This window comes from Tetrao urogallus, assembly GCF_951394365.1.
Source record: "Tetrao urogallus genome assembly, chromosome: 22".
Taxonomy (NCBI): Eukaryota; Metazoa; Chordata; class Aves; order Galliformes; family Phasianidae; genus Tetrao; species Tetrao urogallus.
In genome coordinates, this window is record NC_136835.1 from 4183611 (window position 1) to 4201741 (window position 18131).

Here is an 18131-nt window from a genome sequence, read left to right on the forward strand (position 1 = left end):
AGGAAAAAGTTGTTAACGTGACTCAGCTGACCCCACTCTGCAGAAGTTAGTGTGTCTTTTCTGAAATACCACAGGTGGATTGCTCCACGACTTGGCCACGCAGCCAGGGAGGCATGGCAGGATGCTGCTCCTTGCTTGCCAGCTGGAGTCACACGCTGGTGATGAGCCACCGGGGCCAGGAACCCAGCACTGAGCTGCCTGCCTGCCTGCTCCATCACAGGGCTGTGCATTTCTCCCTGTGCTGACAGCGATGCTGCAGGCTGGCTCAGCATTTCAGCTCCCGCGTGCCTCTGCCCCAAAGCTGTCCCTCTCTTTGGGGTATGCTCTCTTCTCCTGGTCCCCTCCCAGGGTGGGGAGGAGGTGACAGCTGGGCGATGTGGGATGCTGTGAGACACCGAGTCCCACTTTCCAAATGTGGGCCGTTGCCTCCCGGGAGATCAGATGTTGTGAGACTCGTGACTCCATCATGCAAATGCTGGGGGCTGTGAATAATCCCATACGTGTGCTTGGCGGGGGCTGCAGCAGCCCAGGTCCATGCAGGTTGTTGTGCTCCTCGAGGGATGCTGTGCTGCAGGTCAGCCTCTCTGTGACCCGTCAGGTTAATTGAGACAAGCAAGCTGGCTGTCTACTGCAGCCCATGCCCTCACTGTGCCATAGAACCAGAGCCTTATTTCATTCTTTTTATTGCCCCGTGGGAGAGGCTGAACCAGAACCTCGCTGCACCCAGGGCTGCCCATCTCCATTTCCAGCCCCATCTTGTAGCTCATTCCCACTTTTTTTTGGTGCCCGTTCTCAAACCTTCCTCCTTCTCCAGTGATCTCAAGCCCAAGGGATCTTGCCCAAGGTGAGATGGAGAAAGCTGCATCCCAGTGCCTCTTGGCACGTGCATTGTCATTGCATATGCTTGCAACGTCAGTACCTCTCAGAAAAGAAAGCAAATAAAACACAATGACATTGTTATCCCTCTTGTAAGGCCAACTGGTAAACGTATCACTGGGCAGTTGTTGAGTGACTCAGCTCTGCATGATCCGCTTTGCTCTCCGTTTCTGCTTGTGGGGCAGAGGGCTGTGATACCAAGCTCTGCTCTGCGATGATGTTTTTTCCCCCCTCTGTTTTCATGACCTTTTGAGCTGGGGAATGGTGGCCATCCCCAGGCTAGTTGCATGGAAGAGCTTTCCTTTGAGATGGGAAGGTGCTGACTCTATTGGGGTGGCTCCAGTTGTGCACTAGAGGATGGGTCCCTCCCCAGATGCAGGGTTGTGGCTGAGGGTCCGGCTGCTCCTCGCCTGCTGTCAGCTCTGCCACAGCCAACTGATGGGAAAGTACATGGAGTGCCCAGCTCATGTAAATAAACCTGGCTATAAATAGAGAGGGAGAGAAGTGTGAAAACAGTGGGGAATGGATTTTATAAAACTAGCAAATTAGTCTGGAAAAACAAGGGTGTGAACCAGCAGCCCGAGCTCCAACCCAAGTCATATTCCCAGCTCTGTGATGGATGGCGGGGCTGTGGGGCTGGGTTGTCCCCATCGATCACAGGCTCTGGGTGCATCCTGCCTTGGGCTGTTGTGTATGTATAATCAATGCCCTTCATTATGTTTATTTTCCTTTGAATTTATGGAGACGCCCCAGCTGAAGCCATCCAGAAGACCTGGATCATAATGTTGACCAAAATAGATGGTGGCACTGCAGATGGGTGGGTTGAGCAGAAGGGGTGGGGGAGCAGCAGCTCCACCAGCCTCTCCAGACCCTTTCCTGTCGGCGTGGGCATCATGGCTGTGCCAGCCTGTCCCTCCCAGGCTGCCTGTCATCTCCTGGGAAGTGCAGTGGCCCGTTTCTCTCCTCGGGAGCCGGCCAGGCTGCTTGCCCATCTGGCATCAGCAGAGGTCTGCGCAGGGAGGAGAGGTGGGCAGGGAGGAGAGCAAAGGCAGAGTGCAGAGAAATGGCATTGAGTTGCGTCTGGATGCCATGGAATGGTCACAGAGCTGTTGTAGGGTGCTGAGAGGTGACACGGGCAGCACCGGATGGCAGGAGGATGTGACAGTGAGCAGGTGGCAAAGCTGATGCCAGTGGTGGCATTGGCACCGAGCTGGTGACACTTGTGGGACGGTGCATGCATGTGGCACCACGCTGTGGTGTCAAGTTTGTGACATAGGTGAGAGGGGCATGGCACAGGGGGCAGGTGGCTCCACTGATGGGGACGCTGATCCCATGCAGAGGGGGCACAGACGGCAGCAGGGCCATAATTGAACCCCCATGCAGGGGGTCAGGGACAGATGGTACCGCTGGCGGTGGTCAGGGTGGCACTGAGATGTGTCTGGAAGGTGGCACATCTGGGGACAGGGTGACACTGCATGGGGACAGGCAGCACAGCTGGGGACAGAGATGTGATGCTGCTTGAGGGCAGGTGCTGCATCACGGGACAAGAAAGTGGCACTGCTCACAGGCAGGTGGTACATCTGGGGACAGAGAAGTGACATTGCTAGAGGGCAGGTGGTGAGCTCGGGGTCAGAGAGGCGGCACCACACGCCGCCCGGTGGCACAGGGGGACGGAGGAGGTGACACATCTGGGAACAGAGTGGCGATACTGCTCGAGAGCGGCTGGCACATCTGGGGACGGAGAGGTGACATTGCGCGGGGACAGGTGGCACCGTCTGGGGACGGGGAGATGGCACACCTGGGGACGGAAAGGTGGCACCGCGCGGGAGGCGGGCGGCACATCGCGGAGGCGGCACGGCCCGGGGACGGGCGGCTCCCGGGCCCCGCGGGGGTGACCGTGCGCGGAGGTGACCCCGGGCCGGGCCGTGCCGGCGCACCCGGCAGTGCGCATGATACTGCGGCGCGGGGCCCCGTGCGCGCCAACCCACCTTGAAACGGGCCCGGGCCGCACCGTCAGCCAATCACCGCCCACTCCGCCGGGGCGCGGCCAATGAGCGAAGGGCGGGGGCGGCACCGAGCCGCTAAAGGGCGCAGGCTAGGCTGCGCGCCGCGCCGAGCGGCGGAGGCAGGTGCAGCGCGACGGCGGCGGTGGCGGCGAGATGGGCGCAACGGCGGCGGCCGGCGGTCGGCCCTGAGCCGCTCCTCCGGCCCGGCCAGCCTCGCGGCGGCCCGGGGAACCCTGCCCCGGCCCGGCCAGCCCCGCCCCGCCCCGGCCGGGCCGCCCGGCGGGCGGAAGATGCTGCGCACCGGGGGCCGGTAGTACTATGATTTGGTATGTGGCCGCTTTGGTAGCAAGTGTGCTCGGCGCCCGCGGGCTGAGCGTGCAAGGTGAGCGGGGCCGGGGGGCTGCGTGTGCGTGCGGTGGGGTTTGCACCGGGAGGTTGCCCCGGGATCGGCTGGTTGGTTGCACCGAGGGTTGATGCGGGGCTTCGCGCCGAGGTTCCGCACCTCGGGGCGCGGGGAGGACGGTGCGCGCCCCCGGGGCGCTGTGCGCGCGGCTTTGCTGCGGCTCCGGCTGGGTTTTGCATCTCCTCCGGTGTCTGTGCATGGACGAGGGCAGCGTGCCGGGCTGCGGGGAGGGCTTCACTGCTTTATTTTTTATTAGTATTATTATTTTGGGTCTTTTTAATAAAAACCGTTGGTAGGGAGGGCGCTGCGAGCGGAGCGTTTTTGTGGTGACCTCCCGGAGAGCAGCGGCTGCACGTCGGGACGCTGCGATCCCCCCGCGCTGCGGTGCCGCAAATTGGTGCGGATGTGCGGCTGCGGCTCCGCTCCCAGCTTTGGAATTGTCCTCGGGAGAAGTTAATGGGGACGAGCCCTTGCTAGGGATGTGTCCCGTAGGGTTTTTTTGCGCCCCTTTTTTTTTTTTTTTCTTGCAACTCAGGGAATGCGGAGTGCCTTTCCCTGCAGGGCTGTAGCCTCGGGGGAAGGTGGGGAGGGGGGGGTGGGTAAGGAGAAATGCGGAGGGGTTTGGTGCTTTCTCTGCACTGTGAAGTCAGTGCTCCCATCTGCAGGCTTTGTGGGGCGGTTTGCTCCCCGCAACCCCGGTGGTTCTTTCTCCTTCCCTGGGTGGCTGCTGCGCGCGGGTAAACTGAGGCACAGGGTTGTCCAAGGTCAGGCAGGAGACAGCTGCAGGGACTCACCCTGCTTTTCCTGCTCTGCCTTCAGCCGCCAGCCCTGCAGGGAGCAGGTGAGCCGCGAGCTGTCTGCTGATGCAGCAGCAGCTCCCGGATGGTTGGGGGATGGGGGGTGGTCCTGGGTGCCCCAGAGCCCAATTATGGGGACATGGGGGCTCCCCGAGCTTACGGTGGCACCGCTATGGGGCTGGCATCTCTGCAGCTAGTGTGAGGGGGGAGGGTCAGGAGGGGTCTGTCCCTAATGGGCTGAGGCTACCCTAATCGGGAGGGGGTGGCGGGGCTGGCACGGGCGAGTGGGCTGCAGGGGTTGGCTGCTGTGCGTACGGCGAGGCGCCGACGTGATGAATGAGCGCGCTGTGAGTAATGTGTGGGTGGGCACAGCGGGCGGGGGGCGTGCAGCCCCCGCGGGGATGCAGCAGCGTGGGGATGGGGACGAGACGATGAGGAGAGAGGGGCTTTGATGGGGGATGATTGCAGTGTTCCCTGCCCGAAGCGGTGCTGGGGGTGCAGCAGCCGATGGGCAAGGAGCAGGGAGTCCCGTGGGTGGGTGGCTGTCACCCTGCATCACTCGGTGATGGATGGGGACAGCGTTTGTTGGCGATGTGGCTGTGGGGAAGGAGCCGTCAGCGTGTGGTTGGTGGCAGTGCTACATGGATTCGCCGGTGTCCTGCCGGCCCTGGGCTCTTCTGCAGGGTCTGTCCATCCTGAGCTGTTGCACACAGTGCTGTGCTAACCAGGCTGGTGATGCTCATGGGCTGAGATCTCATCCTGCACCAGATTTCAGCCCTCCCTGCCTCGCCAGCCCTCCTCCCGCTGCCACCACCTCTTCTTGCTGCTCTTCCTCGCTCAGGGCTGACCCACAGCCCCTCACAGCCTTGCTGGCCGCAAGCAGCCCCCTGGCCTGGCGATGCTCTCCCAGGGCTTTCCAGGCGGTAATCCGCTCAGCGAGGCTGCGTTATCCCCTCTTATGGAGAGGGGGAGGAGAGCTGGAACGTGACAGTGCCGGGGTGCGGCGGCAGTGGGTGTCGGGGGGCCCGGCCTCCCGGCGTTCCCTTGGGGCTGTGACGATGCTGGGGCTTTCCTCTCTCTCTCCCGTTGGCGTGGCGTTGCAGAGATGGCACAGCACGGCGTGTGGAGGGATTTTAGGCTCGGTTTTGGGTGAACCACCGGGATGTTGGCACCGGGGGATGCTTTTCGTGGTGGTGCTGGAGCTCGGGCGCTGCATCTCTAGCACACGGATGGTTTGGCACCTGTGTTGAGCAGCGGGTCGGTCCCGTTTCAATCCTTTCCTGGAGGATCGTGTTCCGTTGGATGAGACGTGCGGGGATGGATGCGTGCGCCGCGCTGCCCGGGTTGGTGTTGGATTTGTGCGGTGATGGTTTTCTGGCTCCATTGCCATTCCACTGGACGATGCAGCTTCTCCTCTGATGGGAGGACCCTGCAAGCCTCCATCCCTCTGCAGAGCTGCTGCAGGACAGGTCAGCGTGAGCCTCCCATGTTCCACGCTGTGCCGTTGGCTCTTGGCACGCTCCCATCCCACAGGGATGTGATGGAAGCATCCCCTCTTCCTTTCTTCTCGGCAGACATCTCCCCAGCCTGCGGCTCTGGGTGCCCGGCTGGCCTTGCACGCATCGCTCCGTTCCTCCTGCTTCCTGGCATTGGTGGGAGGACTGCCTGCGCCAGGAACAGCATGATTCAGGATCTGCTGGCGGGTGGCTCGGCTGTCGGCACACAGAGTGCTTGTGCTGTAGTTGATATTAAGCTGGAGGACTGGGATGGAGAGGACCGTGCGCTGTGCAGGAGCCAGATGCAGAGCGGGTCTCCCTGGGGCTGTTTTTGCTCCAGCATCTGCTGCAGCTCAGTGCTATGAGATGGCTCCGGGTGTTGGGATGCTCTGGTGTGGGGAGATGGGCAGATGTGGCACTGGGGGTACTGTAGTGACCCCCCCCACACACCCCAATGTCCTTCGTGTGTTGGGGACACCAGTGAGTGACAGCATAGTCCCACCTGTGCTGTCACCATTATGGTGTGTGGGCAGCAGTCAGATACGCTTAACATGTGCCCCCATGGGGATGGCATTGATGCCACATGGATGTCCTTTGTCCCTGTGGATGGGGCTTGAGCTGCAAACCTGCTCATCCCGAGCTGCCACCGCTGCCTCTCTGTGTGACCTTGAGGTGCGTCGCTTGACCTCCACGCGGCACAGTCCGTCCATCTGGAAAATTGGGTTTAAAACACAGGAATCATGCTGAAAGAAAACCAGATGCTGCTGTTCAGCTGGGGGGGAAGGGCTCCTGCCTGGGGACAGGGACAGCAGGATGGTTCTTTTGCCTGTAATGCAGCAGGATGTCTCCATCCTTCAGGCAAAGCATCCTTCCTGTAGAAGGGGTCCTGTGGGCACATCCCATGGGGCATCCCAGTCTTTAGAGCCAAGCCTCATCGCTGCATCCTCGTTTCTCTCCTGGAAGCCTGGATCCCAGCAAGGAACAAGGGTAGTCCCAGCCTCAGTGGGAGCCCCATGATGGCATCACCCTACGAGATGGCAGCCTTCCCACTCCCTCTGGGATGTGTTCCACTCCACCTCCACATTTTGTATTCTCGCCTCCTGGCACGCGGTGTGCCTTTATTTTTCCTGGATCTGCTCTGATGATGAAGCCTGTTGATTGTGTGCTTTTCTTTACAGAGCATCCCCAGCTCGCTGTGAGCTGCTGCATCGTGGGGGCATTTGGGGTTTGCATCCCTGCTGTGGCTCTCTCCTTTGACCCAGGTCTCAAAGCCCCAGGTTATGTCTCGAATCCCCCCTGAACTTGGCTGGGAAAATCAAGTGCGTTTAAAAATACCCTTTCTATTTGTGCTCTGTTTCTTCTGGCGTCTGCGGGTTGTTTTCAAGCATTTCTTCACAAATGTGAGGGTGGGAAACACTTCTTTTAATGGAAAGCTGCAGTCTCCATTATTGATATGCTTTCAGGAGCTGGGACTGGAAGGGAAACCTGCATGTAGTAGGGTCAGGAGCGGCACCAGGGCTGGGTTTGCAGGCTGAGATGGGGCAGCCCTGCTGCTTCCTGATGAGTGGAGAGCCGGGTGCTGTCCCCATTCCCCTCTGCACCTGGGAATGTGAGATTGTGGGGGTGTTCCTGGGTGTCCATCCTTGAGCTTCATCCCTGGGGTGGGGAAGCTGCTTGGCTGGGGGCTCTCTGCCCACGTGGCCCATTGGCAGCCTTGCTGCACGTGGTCATATGCCAGAAGAGGAGACCCCAGCACAGCACTGCCAGCACTGACCTATTTTCCTCTGTGTGCATTCTGGCACAGTGGCTGCGGGTGGAGGGTCAGTGCTGGGTCTGTCCAGGAATTAGGAGTCGCTGGGGTCACCTCTGGGGACAGATGAGTGCCCAGGAGCAAGTGACTTCTATTGTGGCACCAGGAGGTCCCCCAGAGCCCTTCCCCTTGGCATGGGGGTGCATAGCAGTGCTCTGCCTTACAGCACCATCCACGCTCTGTCGGGCTTCTGGAAGCTGAAAACCAGCATCCCATCCCCTGGGGCAGGAGGAGTGCAGGGGGATGGAGCTGGAAGCAGAGAGATTTGGTGAAGGAGTGGTGGGGAGGCTCTGTCCTGTGTTCATTCTGGGAAGCAGGAGGGGTGTCCCTTGGAAGGTCGCGGGCGATGCAGTGCCTGGCGGGGTGCTGGGGACCCGCTGGGGCGAGACAGCAGCCTGTGCTGGGGAGGCTGGGCCAGCGTTGTCCTTGGATGCTCTTGAGCTGCACGTGACAGCTGCTGTCCCTGCTCTGCGCAGGGGGGCTGCGGGCAGCCGGGGGGAAATCCCACTGCTCCCAGTGCTGTGTCCCTTCCTGCTAGGAGCTTGGCCGCGTCCCAGTGCTGCCCTGAAACCCATCCCTCTGCCACAGCTGTGTGCATGGGAGCAAACCCAGGGCTTGGCATGGGGAACGGGGAGTGCTGGTGAGGTCGTGGGCATGCTTTTGGGGCTGAGATGGCTCCTTGCGGCTCCTCACCACGGGGGCAGAGCTGCCGCCGTCACTGCTGACAGGGTGCAAACGCCTGGGCTCATCAGCAATGCAGTGCTAACAGGGCCCTGGAGGTGCGAGTGCCACCAGGGTGGTGCAGAGCAATCGCAGTGGCCCCACTCTTCCCTACCCCGATGGGGCCACGCAGAAACCTCAATAGCAGTGCAATGCAGCAAAGCTTTCCTCCATGCGCTCTCCTCGCATTGTGGTGCTTTCACCCTCCTCTCTGCTCTCAGCCCTTCCCATTCCCAGCCGTAATCCAGTGCTGAAGGAAGCAGTGATGTCTGGCTTGGTGGGGGTTGCCTTGCTCCGTGGCACAGAGCAGGTTTGGGCTGGCAGAGCCCCGGGATGCCGGGTGGAGGGAGGGAGGGAGGGATGGATGGATGCACGGCGCGGGTCTCTCACCGGTGCACGCTTGTGCCAGAGCCAAAAATAGCCGGTGATGCTCGGCTCCCGCGGCGGGGAAGCGGTGATGTCATTCGCCGCCAATCACCGGCGGCCCCGAAGAGCAGCGCGGAGGAGTGGGAACGTGCCTCCCCGAGCATCCCTCCCCGAGCTTACCCAGGAGCGGGCAGCAGCCATGGATGGGCGGCTGCCTGTAGGATCGTGGGGTCCCTGCCGTGATGTGCTGGAGACTGTGCTCATAGGTAGGGTTAAACCCCACGTCTGCGCTTTTGGGAATCCCCAGCCTGCAGTGCTGCAGGAAGGCTGGTGTGTGGAGCTGCTGCATAGCCCCACGCTGCATCAGGCCCCCCCCCCATCCCTTCCGTACTGATTTTTTGGGGATTGTGGAGAGCTCTGGAAGCCCATCTAGAGCAGTTCCCTTCCCACATGCTGGTTGTGCTGGTGCTTTCTCACCACAAAGGCATTGAGCTGCTGTTCTGCAGGGCTTTCAGTGTGGGAAAGGCGAGCAGTAACTTGGGAGCGGGCACCTCCCTGCCCTGGGTGCCCGTCTCCCTTTGTGAAAGCCGTGCTGAGGATGCTGATGAAAAGCACAGGATGATAACAGGCTGTCTCCAGGGTGGAGCAGCACCTTCATTGGGAGCAAAGAGGCTTTAATTGCTGCGGACAGGCTGAGGAGCAGGGTGCCAGGCCTGACCCACAGGTTGCAGCTGGGTTTCAAGCCTGGGGCTCTTGGTGACACCTGAGGATGGGGACTTGGCCACTCAGACTTGGCCATCCCAGGGCTGCGGGTGCTCAGTGCTGCTTGCTGAGCTCACTTGGCTTCTGATTTTGGTGTGGTCCGACTCTTGGGGTTGGCGCTTGGCATCTCCATCCAGCCTCACTGTCAGCACAGTGGTGTGCAGCAGGGTTGAGCTTCCTGGTTCCCCATCCCAAAGTCTCCAATTCTGCCTTCATCCTCTTGCAGGTGCCCTCGGCTCAAGGGAGGAACCCGAGTTTGTGACCGCTCGCGCTGGCGAGAGCGTGATCCTGGGATGCGACGTCATCCACCCGCTGACGGGACAGCCGCCTCCCTATGTGGTGGAATGGTTCAAGTTCGGTGTCCCCATCCCCATCTTCATCAAGTTTGGGTTTTACCCTCCCCATGTCGACCCGGGGTATGCAGGTGAGGATGGGAGCTCGCCGTTTCCTCCGGGGTGCGTGCGGCTCCGCTCAATCTGCTCCTCCATCGGCAGCCGCGTGCGCTCTCTCTCTCATCGCTTTCTTTCCACCCAGTTGGTTTTAATTAAGCAGCAGCACTAGGAAGCCAGCTGGGCTGTGTGGGACGGGAGCAACCGAGGCAGAGAAACTCAGGGTGATGCGTGGTGGCAGCGGCTGCTGCTGCGCCCCAGAGCAGCTGTGATCCCGGGGAAGCTCAGGGGAGCGAGGCAGCAGTTCGGTCCCCTCTGGGGACATCTCCCTCCACTGGTGGCCAGGCATATGTGGCATTTCCAGCAGAGCCACGTGGCTGCACACTGTTGTGTCACCTTCCCCGTTGTGGCTGGAGGTGCTTCTGAAGGTTCCCTGGGCTGGTGGCACAGTGGGGGTGGACCCATCGCGATGCACCATCACCATGGGGACCTCGGGTATGCAGGAGGCTGAGGCGTCTCCTGTGAGGATGCATTGGTGGGGTTCAGCATGCTGGGGGCAATTAGAGCGAGGTGGGAGGGTCTGGGGTCATAAAACTGACGGGCTGTGCTCTCCCCACAGGCAGGGCCAGCCTGCACGACAAGGCATCCCTGCGCATTGAGCAGGTGCGCTCCGAGGACCAGGGCTGGTATGAGTGCAAAGTGCTGATGCTGGACCAGCAGTACGACACCTTCCACAACGGCAGCTGGGTGCACCTGACGGTCAATGGTGAGTCCCAGCCAGCAGTGCAGTGTTGGGGTGTGGTGATGCCACATCCAGCCCAGCGCTGCTCCTCTGTCTCAGCATGGAACCGTGGCATAGGATGCAGCAGGAGGTTGCGTGCTTGGGGAACACAGCTGTGCTGGGAGCATGGTGTGCATGAGTGGATAGAGATGGTGATGGGATAGAGGTGTGTGTGCTTTGGGTGTTGCGTGCACCAGGAGGACAGGGTCGCTGTTGCACTGAGATGTGGGGTCAAAACCAGTCCCTGTCTGTCTGTCACCTCCCTCCACGTGAATCCCTGCAGCACTGGAGTCGGTGTTTCAGGCTGGGCTGCAGGGTGTGATTCTGTGCATGGCTTTGTAGTTCTGATAGGTGATAGTGATGGACGGCCACCCTCCAGATTTGGCAAAGCCTGATCGTGCAGGCTGCTGGGGCTGGCACTTGGCAGAGGGCAATGGGGCAGGTGCCCAACCCTGGGGAGCTGCAGATGGCCTGGGCAGCAATGCCAGGAGTAGGGGCCAGGTCCCTGTCAAAGCCACGCATTGAGGCTGTTCTGCAGGATGATGCTTTGACCGGGGAGGGCAGAGGGCTCAGGTGTGGCCGTGCCAGATGCAGAGTTGCTGTGGGGCTGGGCCGGGTTCCCTTTGATGCTGGACTTAGATCCTGTCTGCATCTTTAACCAACAAAAAAAACCGTCCAGAGTGACTTCAAGCAGGGACATCACTCGCAACAAGGACAAACTTTTATTACTATTCACACCATTTAATTACACAATGCTTGTTGAAAGGCGAGACATGAAGAAGACAGGGCAGGGCCCGCATCTCCTCTTCACAAACAAATCAGAAAACCAAATCTTTGTTTTCTTGAAATTCAGATTGACTCCAATGACTTTTTCTCCCCCCCTGCCCCCCCCCCTTTCCATTTTATTAGTGCTGAGTGTTCAACTAATTAGCAATTTGTCGTTTTCCACGTCAGGAACCGTCTTTATTTTTAGCTCTGGGAGGCAGGACGCTGTGCTGCAGAGGGGCTGAGGCTCCTGCCTGACCTTGAGCCACTTATGGCACCTCCAGGAGGGCCGTGGCACGGTGCAGAGCTGCCTAATTGAGCCCAATTAACGAGCAGGAGCAGGGCATGGGGCGCGGTGGTTGTGTCCCTGCCCGCTGCCTCCTTCCATCCATGCAATGCAGGATGAGCTGCTGTCCTCTAATGAGCTCGGAGAGGCTGGGAAGGGAGGAGGGAGGGAGGAGGAGGAGGAGGAGCGCAGGGTGAGATGGGAGGAAGGCGTGTGCAATGGCTGGTGGAGCTCAGGCTGTGCAGGGATGCAGGAGGAGGATGGTGTGTGCTCCATCTGCACCATGCAGCGTGCACGGACCCTGTAGAGCACTTGGGAAATGCCATTGGGCTGTGCCTCAACTCCCAGCTGAACTGGCTGGTCACCACCTGCTGGTGTGAGCCCATTTCCCAGCACAGAGGGCACTGGGGTGAATGGGAGCTGCTGGGCGCTGCCAGCACGCCGTGGGGCTGAGCAGGGCGAGGTGACCCCATGTGCTTTCCCCATCCTTGTGCTGCTCTTTGTGTTTTCTGCAGCACAGGGCCTTAATAACAAAATAATAACTGTAATTCTGCAGGGTCGAGGAGCTGCGTTCAGGGGAAGGGCCGTGGCTTTCACCTTGCACATTAGAATGCTTAATTTTCATTGGGGAAGATAGAAATAAAATATAATTCTTTTCTTTTTTTTCTTTTTTTTTTTTTTTCCCCCCCAAGCAGATTAAATTGCCAACCTGTCTTCCTCGAAAGTGGGCTTTAACAACTGCTGGTAATTAGGGGCGGGCTGTAATCCTGCCAACCCCTTTAATCAGAAAGGAGTCTTTCGATCTGCACTGCGGTGTTTTCTTCTGTTTTGACAATAGCGAGTTAATGCGTGATGGGAAGCGAGGGGGAAAGCTGTGCTGTGCTGGGGAGGAGAGAGTGCCATGGGGTGTACTCGGAGGGATTCTGGCCTTCCATGTAGTGCTGTGACATTGCTGTCCTTGCAGCTTCAGCCCTGTTAGCCTTTGGGTGCTGCCTGCCCCTTTCCTGGGGAGAAAGGGTTCACAGGGTGTCCCCACCTCTGTCCCCGTGCCTCTGCATGACAGTGTGGGATGGGGAGGGTGACAGCACTCTGCTCCCTCCCCAGCACCCCCCACCTTCACGGAGACACCACCGCAGTACGTGGAGGCAAAGGAGGGCAGCAGCATCACCCTGACCTGCATGGCATTCGGCAACCCCAAGCCCATCGTCACCTGGCTGCGAGAGGGCGAGCTGCTGGCCGCTGGCCCCAAGTACCAGGTGGGTGCCATGAGGATCCCCACCACGTGTCCCTGCAGCAGAGATGAGATGGATGATAGTGCATGCGGTGGCTGGAGCCAGTCTTGCTGTCTCAGCACATTTCCCTGCTTCCCAGCAGTGGGAATGGGGGTGGGAGGGTTGTGATGCCTGGGCTGCTGGGGGCTGCGCTGCTCCCTTTCCCCAGGAGAGGGTGAGGGCTGGGACCTGGGGACGTGGTGGCTGCAATGGGGTGAAATCAAAGGATTTGTGCAGGGGGGGCTCCCCCAGCCCTGTTTCCCATCCCATAGGCTCCCACTCCTCTCCCGGGCAGAGATTCCATCCGAGCCATAATTGGTAAATCAGGCATTGGAATCAGCGCAGGCACTAATGAGAGTAATTAGGAATCATTTGTTACTAATTGAAATAGAAGGATGAGGCAGAACGAGCGGCGGGGAGGGAGGCTGCCTGGGAGCGCGGCGCTCGCTGGCGGGGGGGATGCAGCAGCCTATGGGGGTGAAAGTCCCCATCCATCCTCTGCACATCCTCAGCCAGGCCACGGCTGCCAGGCAGCGCCAGGGGCGGGAGGCTGGGGGTCACGGCTGCACTGTGACCATTGACAAGGGTGGGGGGGAGGAATGGGAAGCTTCTCATGGTCCCACAGCCCGCAGGGATGCCGAGCAGTGCCCCCGGGACTGGGATGCCCACTGAGCTCCGTGCAGAGTGCAGCACTGTTGTTGGGAAACGCTTGGCAGGAGTGGAGCAGTTTAGAGTCTGCTGTGCGTCAATCACTCCTGCAAGAGATGAATACATTGTGAGAGATGAATACGTTGCAAGGCTTTTTTTTTTGCTTTTTTTTTTTTATTATTATTTTTTCCCCCTTGGCGTCGAGCAGAGACGTGTGTGTTGGTTTATTAATATCTTGCAGAGCAGGGAAACCCATTTCTCAGCCGGCTCTACCGGCAGCCTCAAATCCCATCCGTTGCCTTCTTTTTGGCTTTGGGGGTGCAGGGAGAGAGTGAGCATCCTGCTGGTGGGCTCTGTGTGGTCCCCACATCCTCTGTGATCCCCTCTGGTTGCCTACAGGTCAGTGATGGCAGCCTGACGGTGCTTTCTGTCAGTCGGGAGGACAGAGGTGCCTACACCTGCCGGGCATACAGCATCCAGGGGGAGGCTGTGCACACCACACGTCTGCTGGTCCAAGGTGAGTGTCCTCGGGGTCCCCAGGAGGCTTTGGGATCCGGGACATCCCTGTGTGTCCCCAGTTGTCCCTGGGAAGATCCCAGCCCTGTCCCCATGGTATGGCAAGGACCAGGGTTGGTTGGTGGCACAGCTTGGCCACAGCACGCTGCCACCCCCTACCTGCAGCCTTCTGTTAAAAACACCACCAATAAATAAACAAAGGAGGAAGTGGAGCCCAAACCCAGGCATATAAATGATAATGGGGCTGCCAGCTCATCGGTGGCATGGAGAGCAGATTAGGGTCGGGCTGGGATCCCGGGCAGCACCAATATGTACCTCCTCCCCAGTGCATTGCAGTGGGAGATTTTTTGGGTTTGGGTTGGGGTCCTATTAACACCAGGGCTGATGTGAGTTGCCAGCGAGGATCTGCATCCCGTTTGTAGGGCAGAAATCCATTTAATTGGGGCACTCCAGTGGCCACCCTGTCATCTCAATGAAGCAGCTGTGCCGATTAGCAGCCGGGCCCTGATTGCAGCTCAGTTTTGTTTGGAAAGCAGGGAAAGATGGAGAATGTCACAAAGCGCCTTGTCAGAGAGCGGTGATACATGGCCTGCCTCCTGCTCCTCTTTATTAGTGAAGTCTTTAATTAGGTCAACAGCTTTTGGCAGAGAGAGGAGCTGGGGGGTCCTGGCGTGGACAGGAGGATGTGTTTGCAGGGAGACCGGCCCCAGCTTGGTCCCTATGGGGGTGATGGAGACCGGCCCCAGCCTGGTCCCATAGGGGTGATGCTCTCCTCCCCCAGGACCTCCCTTCATCGTTTCCCCTCCGGAGAACATCACAGTGAACATCTCTCAGGATGCACTGTTCACCTGCCAGGCCGAGGCGTACCCCGGGAACCTCACCTACCTGTGGTACTGGGAGGAGGAGAATGTCTACTTCAAGAAGTGAGTTTGCAATGCATCCCACGCTGGCGCTCTCCTTGCTCCCTCACTCCTGGCATCGCCGTTTCCATCCGTGCTCCTCCTGCAGCTTTTCTCCCCTCTCTTCTCTTGCAGTGACCTGAAGCTGAGGGTGCGGATCCTGATTGATGGCACGCTGATCATTTTCCGGGTGAAGCCAGAAGATGCTGGAAAATACACCTGTATCCCCAGCAACAGCCTGGGCCGCTCGCCGTCTGCCTCCGCCTACCTGACGGTGCAGTGTGAGTGCAGTGAACCCTAAGGGATGCTGTGAGGTGCCTGCTCCCTGCTGTGCATGGGGGGGGGGGTGTCCCCAGGGTGCCCATGCTCCAAATCTTGCACCATTAGGGCTGGTCTTATGCTTCTGCACAAGGCTGAGAGCATCTCTGTGTGCTGGTGGGGTGTCCTGGGTGCCACCCCTAAGTGGGATCAGTGCTTGCCTTCCTGAAAAGTGGTTTATCTCCTCTTGCTGCTGCTCCCGTGGGTGCTCCCGATTGCTGTTCTCATTGCTTGGGCACAGAAACACCAAATCAGGGCTTTTAACACCAAATACCCGCTTGTATTTTCTAGGTATTTATCATAGGTTGCGTGGATTTCTGTGAATTTGTAGCTGTGCATGGAGTAGTTTCAGGCAGTAACTGATCTAAACAAACGCAGAACAGCTCTGAAAGGAGCATTGCTGCCCACGCCTGTTCTTTCAGGCTCCCCCTGCTTTAATGGGTAGTGTGCCACGAGCGTCCTATGGCATTTGACAGTAATGGTCCAAATTGCTACGCTTTGCAATCGCGGTATTGCTCTGCTGTAAAAGACTGTAGCGATTTTATTCTATAATGAAAGATAGGCTCGAGCAAGCTGGGCTTGAAGCACGGTTCCCAATGGCCTTACAGCTTGTGTCTGCAGCCCCACTGCTGCTAAATGCCCTGCAATGGGAGAGCCTGATGCGTGCTGCCGTATGGCGTGCCCAGAGGAGCAGGGTGCACACAGAGCTGGCACGGGGCTTGTGCTGACCCAGACTGGAGCACAGCCAGCGCCTGGCAGAGCCTCTCGATCCCATTACTGTCTCCAACCCCTTGATTGCATTTCTGAAGAGGTCAAGTTAAAGGCGGGGGGGATAAAGCGGGTCCCATATGCACTGCTGTGTAAGCTGGGTTATTGTGGCAGTGCCTGGTTTTGGGGAGCTCTCATGTGTGCAGCTCTGTGCTGCTGGGGGGGCTTGCACCCGAGCTTGGTTCCTTTTGCCCTAAGAAAGCAGCAAGGTGAAGGATCTGGATTCTCGTGCCAGGCTTTGGCTCTGCACGTTTTGCCCACTTTGCATTTCTGCACCCCAAAAACGATTTCGTCTCTTCATGCAGCGTAAGCCCTGCTAGGATTTTCCCGTAACCTCGTGCTGCTGGTGTCTAGACAAGATTGTAGAAATACTCGCTCTTCCTATTAAAGTAACTTTTTTTTTTAATAAAAAAAAAAAAGCTTCTTATTAAAGAAAGTCTAGGTTCTCTCCAACCCACACGCACTTAATTAAAAAGCTCTTAGAAGTGCTGTTAATGACACGTTCTAGACTCGAGGATTGCGAGACGCCTTCCCGTGTGGGTGGTGAAACGTGGGGAGGTTGGAGGCATATTTTAAGCGTTTGCATCCCATTTGGAAGGGTGGAGGTGGCTGATTTTTCCACGCAAGCCAGCAGCAATTAGGCACAGGCTGTGAGTGCAAACAAACAGGAGGTAAACAGCTCTGGACAGCAGGTCTGTGCTGTGCTCCAGGGTGCTGCACTTGGTGTGGTTAAAGGTTCTGGAGTTGTTGTACTGGAGTTGTTTCCTATATAAACAGCAGGAATGGTGTTGTCCCCTTGGCAGATGCCTGCAGACTTGCCTGCAGCTTTTTCCTCTTGGCGTGCAAAGTGAGCTGCAGGGAGGGTGGGTGCCTTGCTTGATGCATGTGTCACCTTGTGTGTGTCCTGCAGGCTGAGGCTGTGCTGATGGAGCAAGTCGGTCTGGATGTGCCAAGCAGATGCATTTAGCATTTCGTTTTAGATGCAGCTTTTAATGAGCTCCAGGTAGGAGCGCTCTGGGTGCAAGCAAAGCCTCACAGAAATGCTGGGTATTAGAGTGGATTTCGAGTGTGTAGCAAGCCTGGAGATAACAGCTTGTGGGAGCTGGAGGGAGCATTTGGGTTTTGTACACATCACAAAAGCAGTGTGATCCTCAAGAGCTGGGTGGGGTGGCTGGGCTGATGGGCTCCTTCCCAACACTGACGCGCTGCTGCTGCTATCCCAGATCCTGCCCGTGTGGTGAACATGCCCCCCATCATCTACATTCCCATCGGGATCCACGGTTACATCCGCTGCCCCGTGGAGGCAGAGCCCCCGGTCACGCTGGTCAAGTGGAACAAGGATGGCCGACCCCTGCGCATCGAGAAGGTGAGCAGCCAGGGAAGGGTGGCAGGGAACAGGGTGGCTGCTGTCCCTGCTTGGCGTGTCCTTGCCTTGGACAGGATGGATGGTGCTGCTTTACCTTATCAGCAGCTTTGCTCTGAGTTGATTCAGGTGCCTGCAGACGTGCTGTCTGTCTCCCAGCCCTCTCCAATGACCTTTTGATGGCTCTGTTCTTCCAAGGGCAGCTAATGGTTAAAAGACCCTTTTAACAAGTCTCCGTCATCCTTTAATCATTGTTTGATGTTCTGAGCCATTAAATATTTAAGGAAAACACTTCGTGTTTTAATTTTTTTTTGTTTAAATATTAACGATTGGATGTTTTTATTTGGTTTAAGCTCGCTGTTGATGTGGGCTCCTTGGTGCCACCAGTCTTTGGTGTCCCCATTGCTTAGCTGCATTTCCCTGTGGTGGGGACACAGGAGCCTGAGTGGAGACTCCTGGTCTCCCCAGTTAACAAAAGATTGGGAGCTGGGTCCTGGAATGACTCCAGCCTGTGACACAGGAGGCTTTCTGTTTAATAAATGCCCAACAGGAGAGTGCTCAAAGGAAAAGGCAACCTCAGTGCCTGTAGGCACATGTTTGACAATAGTTGGAATGGACCTACGAAGATCACTGAGCCTGTCTGTTTCATCTGGGTATGACAGACTGTCCGTGAGTCCTTTGGGTTACTTGAAGAAGCCTGATTGTCTGTGAGGGGGAGAGCAGCAACGAGATAAATATGTGTCATCTGTGTGCTCAGAGCTGGAAATCCTTCCCAGGGAAGGACAGGCAGCAGCGAGATGCTGGCAGGGATTCAGACTCCGTGGGTAGGATTTGTCTCACCTAATTTTAGGTGTCTCCAGGGCTGATGGCTGTGTTGAGGACTACTCACCC

The 18131-nt window shown here is 58.2% G+C and overlaps 1 protein-coding gene across 1 annotated transcript in view; it reads left to right on the forward strand.

The window, feature by feature from the left end:
- Positions 1–3200: 3200 nt before the first annotated feature.
- The window catches only part of IGSF9B (immunoglobulin superfamily member 9B), a gene marked incomplete at both ends in the record, with an annotated part of 37752 nt that continues 22821 nt past the window's right edge, over positions 3201–18131 (forward strand). Inside the window, 8 exon segments of the mRNA XM_079545920.1 lie at positions 3201–3264; positions 9463–9660; positions 10245–10391; positions 12562–12713; positions 13776–13893; positions 14674–14815; positions 14927–15072; positions 17101–17243. Coding sequence (XP_079402046.1) covers positions 3201–3264; positions 9463–9660; positions 10245–10391; positions 12562–12713; positions 13776–13893; positions 14674–14815; positions 14927–15072; positions 17101–17243 — 1110 coding nt within the window.